Source organism: Pelodiscus sinensis, chromosome 10 (assembly GCF_049634645.1).
Source record: "Pelodiscus sinensis isolate JC-2024 chromosome 10, ASM4963464v1, whole genome shotgun sequence".
NCBI lineage: Eukaryota > Metazoa > Chordata > Testudines > Trionychidae > Pelodiscus > Pelodiscus sinensis.
This window is the reverse complement of record NC_134720.1, coordinates 254,598-260,816: the sequence shown is the minus strand read 5'-3', so window position 1 is coordinate 260,816 and position 6,219 is coordinate 254,598. Positions and strand designations below refer to the sequence as shown.

At 48.4% G+C, this 6,219-nt stretch overlaps 1 protein-coding gene across 7 annotated transcripts in view; it reads right to left on the bottom strand.

The window, feature by feature from the left end:
- Positions 1-2,979: 2,979 nt before the first annotated feature.
- The window catches only part of FARP2 (FERM, ARH/RhoGEF and pleckstrin domain protein 2), a 127,351-nt gene continuing 124,111 nt past the window's right edge, over positions 2,980-6,219 (bottom strand). For all 7 annotated transcript variants that reach the window (XM_006110623.4, XM_075937164.1, XM_075937158.1 and 4 more), the window contains one exon: positions 2,980-4,652. In XM_006110623.4, the coding sequence (XP_006110685.2) occupies positions 4,562-4,652 (91 nt within the window). In that variant the 3' untranslated portion in view covers positions 2,980-4,561. The remainder of the gene's footprint in view (positions 4,653-6,219) is intronic.

Below are 6,219 nucleotides of genomic sequence, written 5' to 3'. Positions count from 1 at the left end.
GCGGCCAAACTAAGTCACCGTTTTCTCCAGCATGTGCTGAGGGAAGTTCAGCAGCACCGACCAACGTGAAATGACCCACAGTGCTGGGGGGGAGACTGAAGGAAAATGACCTTCTGTGAAAGGAGGCCACAGAAGCAGAGAGTCTTACCTTAACATTTTCTTTCAAAGAGCAGCTAAAGAAATAATTCCTCTCTCTCACAGTAGTGACTAACAGCAGGACTGTCATTGTGGCCGTCTGAACTGTGATGCAGGACTGAAGACCATTTGTTTCTAGTGGAACAAGACGACCCCTGTGCTAAGCTATCACTCAGTCCAGTCAACGTGAATCACACCTCTAAGAGAATCTACAGGAGTACCGCTTGTGCTAATCTCAGCTGGGATGTCTGCCAGTAGTGAGAGCCTGACAGTATCCTGGTAGGAAGTTCTCCTTGAACTCCTCCGGAGTGCACCCGTTCTCACTCTCGGCACTGCCCTGTGTAGGAGTAGCCAGAGTACATTCTTTTCTGCTGGCTGTCTCCAGTTCTCCTGTCGTCAAAGGCAATGTTCTGCAGTCTCAGGAGTTAGGCTGCTGTTGTTTTTCCATTGGTTTTTATGCCTACTGCCTTCCTTTGCATATCCTCCTTCATAGTAAGCAATTTGGAGAACATTTCACTTGTGAATATTACAGAGGTCTGTGCTCCCCCTCCCCCATTTTGCTCATTACTGTAAGCTCTGGTTTGTGGTCCATGTCCCTGGCCTGTAAGTGCATACACATTTGTAATCTATGCTTCCTCCAAGGAGCAAATTCCACCATCATTTTCCCCATTCACTTTAAAGGCTTCTGCTTTTTGCTCCAGTGATGGCAGAATACATCATCCTCTTCCTGATCCAGTTCAAGGGAAGGCTGTGCCTCTTCCTCAGCCGAGAGCCTCTGCAGACCACATGCATGCAAGGGCAGAAGGAAGCAAATATCGAGACTTCAAGTTAACTTTCAAAATTTCTCTTGTGACTGATAACAAGGATGATCCAATGATTAGGCAGCTACCCTGGAAATCAGGCAGCACATTCAAGTTGCTGCCTTGCCAGAGACTCTTTGCGACTTTGCCAAAGTCACTTAACCCCTCTAGCTCTCCGATCCCTGTCTGTAAAATAGGAACAAGAGCTCTGCTGCGCAGGTAAATACATTAGACATTGCGAGGCACTGAGGCGGTGGGGACCATATGAGTAGCCAAGAATCCTTGAGGGTGTTGTTTTTCTGTGTAGAAAGTTCATCAGAATCCCCTTTCAGGTTTTTAATTGATAAACTTCTCCAGAGCTGCTGAAAGCTGCTACCTACTGTTGAATTTAAGCTCTGTGCCCTGCAACATGGGAGATTTAAAAACAAGTCTCCCTGAAAGAACTCTAAATGAAAAGCCAGGAGATTACATGTTGCTCTCAACTGGGTGGCTGATTTGGCTTGCTATCATTACCTTGATCTCCATTACAAGTAGGGTTCTCACCTCACTTTTTGATTGCTATGAAAACTTAGATGCTCTTGTGAAAGTAAAAAGACCTTCATCAGCACAAATAGGTGTTTCATCAGGAAACAGGGACTAACCCCATGAGGAACGGTGTTTTTTCTTCTGTTATGGACAGGAACCCCTTAACTTCTCCACAACCAGCTCTTGGCACAGAAACACATCCTTTTAGAGCCTGCCCCTGTACTCTCCAAAATATTGGCATGACTGTTGCTGCCCACATCCCAGTCTCTGATAGACACATTTTTTTATAACTGACAACCGGTACAGGGCTGGTAAGTGACTGATTCCAAGTCTGCTTTTCTTTGAGAGCATTTTCACACAAGTCCTGCTGTTTGATCAGGTGAAATCAATTAGCGCTGTACTTGTCAATGCACGAGACTTAAGGGTTTTCCTCTTTTAGTATACAAGGTAGATGGTGCTGCTCTGGGTTGCTTAAGGCTAGATGGTTTTGGAGAGACTAAATCAGAGGTGAGCAACTTTCAGGTAGAAGGCGGTTACAGAGCCCTCTCTCACAGTGTGGTGGGGCAGGCGTGGGGGGCACCAGGGAAAGTGAGAGAACAAGCTCACTCTGCAGCAGCAATGCCTGACCCCCTGCTCCGGCCTTATGGGTCTCGCCAGAGCACCATGCGACAAATGTATCTGCACATGCAGGGCTTTCGTGCGGAATGTCCCATCCTGCCCTCTTCATGACCCTGGTGCGGCTGGATCATGGACCTCAAGGTAGGCAGTGGAGGGCCATACAAACGGATCCAGTGGGTTTGGTGTATGCTCTATGCCACAAGGACTTACCAGTCTGAGTGTTTCCGACAGACTGTCTCTGCTCATCTGCACTGTAAGAGTTGCGTGCCACACTCACAAGCCATGGAACCACTTCAAGAAGTAAAAGCAACAGCAGCTAATCAGAGTGTAACAAACCACGCCGTCATCGCTGTGAAAGGCCCTTTGCTCCTAACAGTCTTTTTAAGTCCTCTCTGTCTCAGTCAGAGCAAAGGGCTATAAAGGGGAGGTTTAAGGAGAGAGTCCATGTAGACAGATTCAGGAAACTCTAGTTACTGGTAGGTAACCCTTTTTCTCCTTACAGTAGCAGTTCAACCACGTTACAGCACGGAGTCCAAAGCCACTGCTCCACGCTGTAGAGCTAAGGGAGAAGAGGGTTTAACTCAACCCTCAAGGGGAGAAAATCACACGTGTAATTCTTTGAAGAGGCCATCACACAGGTCTCTTACTCTTGGGTCCTGAGATTGCTATAAATCTCACGAATAAGTGTTTTGCCCAGAGCCAGGGCTGTCCCACCAGTGACTCCTAAAGGCCTGAACTACCCGGCCTGCAGGCAGAGGTCACGTACCTTCCCAAGAGCAAGACAGCATTAGCATGAACACAGCCACACGGCCAGAGCCTTACACGCAGCTACTGCACGCTGCCAACACCAGGCCACTTACGCTCAGCTGGGTCACAGCAGAAATGGCGAATGAACATGCACTGGCACCGCTACATGTTTATTTTAAGACACTAATAAATTAAAAAGTACATTGAACTCGCAATGGACAACGGTCCTTATGACACACTGGTCCAGTCTCTGCTTCTTTATGGGTGAAGGTACCACGGTACTGAGAATCCTCAATCTGGGATCCTTGTCCTTCCTGTGAGACTTTGCACCAACCCAACCCAGAGTCTCTGTCTGGGGAAACAGTTGCCTATGCAAGCACCCGCATCTCCCCTGCTCCAAAGGGATCTCTGCCCTCCTCACATCACACAGCACTTCCTTATCACTCGCAAACACCTCCCTTCCCTGATACATCACTACTTCGCCATCTGAAATGCAGACCAGCCCCTCCAAGCCACATTTATGCAGCAGCAGCAGCTGTTACTTCAGCTTATTATAGCTTTCCCAGGCCTGAAATTGGGGCATCCATATTTTGCCCAAGTGCTGAATTGCGCAGCATCCAAAGGCAACAGCAAATTTGCAGGCAGTGAAGCAGATTGAAACGACTTTTATCCTGACTGTGGTGGCACAACCGAGAGAGCTGGTGCCAGGCTCGAATGCTCTCCCGTGATGCTAGAACTGAAGGGGATGTCACCTCCTCAGAGTGCAGGGCTGGGATTTTCAAGCCCCCAAGTAGCATATGAACACAAGTATCAGTGACTTTCAACAGGGCTTATGCTCCTGTGCCTTTTGAAAATACCACTCACGGGCAGCAACAACCCACACTGGGGATGTGCTCAGTGCTTTGGCCAGCCCAGCCTCCCCAGCGGAGTGATTACGTGGTTTGTCAGAGGAGCCCGCCCCATGAGGGATGCAGAAGACTCGAACTATAACAAACGTATCTGGTAGGCCCCTTTCAGCATGCAAGAGAGCAGGCTCGGCGTGAAGGAAGTCTCGTGTGTTCTCATCTAGGCCTCCCACTCCAAGCTGTACCTGCAATGCCTCTACAACTAAAAGCTTCATGTTCTCCCCATCCCCCCTCCCCAAGTGAAGTTGTTGCCATGGCAATTTCCTGATGAACTCCATGATGCCACAGCAGCTGTATGTTCAGTTTGAAATTCATGCCAGTGCAGGCCTCTGGCTGGATACATCTGCAGATCCCCAGCTTGTCCAAGAAGTCTGGGCCAGCAGGTCGATGCTACAGCAGCTGGCAGTCCAGAGGTTGCTTCTCCACACTGACTGTCAGAAGGGAACTCCTGGGACCTAGAAAGCACAATTGATCCATCCCATCACAATAAGCACGGCCAGCTGTCTCCACCAAGGCATGCCCTGAATCCTGTACAGAACCCACAGCTGGAATGTGGTACCCTCCAGGACGCATGCACACAGCAAATCATAGGATTCCCAGAGTGGGAATTTTGCAGCCATTGCTAGTTTCATTCATTCCAGTTAGCTTTGACTGTAGCAGACTCTAGTCCAGTCTAACCTGGCGTGACCCCAGTTCCTCACTCCCCTGGTCTGTTTAACTTCCACAGTAGGTGGAAACAAGCATCTCATGTTACTGCTTTATCAACCCGTCAATCCTGTTCCATCCCACCCCACTACAGATGTCGACAGCTGAGACCCAGCGCTGCCCCCTTCAGTCTGTGTGAATATCCTTTTCCTCCATGGGAATCGCCGGGCTCGATCTCCCTGGAGAATTTGTAGCTCTCTGAATCACTTCCATCCACCTGGCAAGAGAGGAACAACAAAGCGTTTACAACACTCGAGGCCATGTCCTTTGCTTACAAGAGATTGCTGAGGTCAAATGCATGGAATTGGCCACTCATCTATGGAGGGTTTCAACGTACAACACCACTGACTCCTGTACCCGGCTTTCATCCAAGGACTGTCAAACGCTTTGAGCTGGGAGAGCGATTTCCAGCCTGAGCGCATGCCTCAGCTAGCATGCTGAATAGGGAACACAGCCATTGGCAGCAGGCGTAGGGGGAGGCACTGCCCACGCTAGTAGAGTTGCTAGATACGGACTCAGGCCAGCTAGCCTTTCCCACTGCTCTCCCTACTAGGCTATGTTTGGTTTTTAGTGGTGTGCCTCAATCAGAGCTAGCACGGGTGTCTCTCCTCAAGCTCAGAACCACCCTGGCCAACTTAATGTGCATACACACATGCTAAAAACATGGAGACTTGCCTACACTGGCAATTGAGCAACCAAGTGTTTGTCGTTCTGAGGCACTGCCCCCAAAAGACACAAGTTTTGCCATGCAAAGTGCTGGTGTGAACAGCTCTCCTGCTGACAAAGCGAACGCTGCTCCTGGGAGTGGAAATATTTTGTCAGCAGAAGTGCCAACAAGCAGCAGCGACACTGCCCAACTTCTAGCGACAGGACTGTCACACCGCCTTGCTGCTAAAAGATGCATCGTGTAGACCAAGCCTAAGGCTTGCAAACCCTTATGAGGCAGGCAGTGTGAACCCCATTTTCCTGCAGAGGGGAAAGTGGGATCCAAAGTGAGATGGAGTGACCTCGTCAGCACTGCACACTGTATGTAACGTCCTCGCATTAATGAACAAACAGGGTAACACATTAAAATGGCTCAAAATCTAAACACCCTTTGGCAGGATCAGTGTAGCCAAAGTGACAATTATGCCTATACAGTTTACCACAGACATGATCAGTTACGCTGCTTTAACAACTGAGAGCAAATAGACAGTTTTTAATCTTATTTTGGAAAGTGAAAGTCCCACACAGGATGCTAACTAGCTTATTTCAGTCTAGAAAAAATGAACAACAAAAAAAGAAGGGATCACATAGTTGTGGATTTGAAGCGGGTGTCACTTGGCTTGTCAACTGCATTGCATTTGAGGGATCATCAGAAGCCAGCAGACACGTGGCGCTTTTGATACTCTCTTTCAGACTTCCATAAGGAGTCCCTTGATCTACTTTGTATTTCTTCAGTGGAGACATTTCACTGGCTCATGTTAGTTAGGGAAAGCTCTAATATTTTCAATATTTCAAAGTCTATTCTAAGTGTCTTAGGATCAGGAAAAGAGCCAATATCTTCCATAAACAAGTTACTAAGTGAAACCGGATCTTTTGTTAGACCCAAGGTCAGAGAAACCTGAGATGATACCTCTGGAAATAACCAACACTGGAGTGGTGACCACAAGGCAGTCCCTAAAATCTCCACTAGAGATTAGAAAAAAACAGTGTGAAATGAGACAGCTATCATCTCACCTGCCTCCTGGAGTAATTTGTAGTGGGCTGGACCTCACCGGAAGAGAAGACTGAGCCACCTGTGG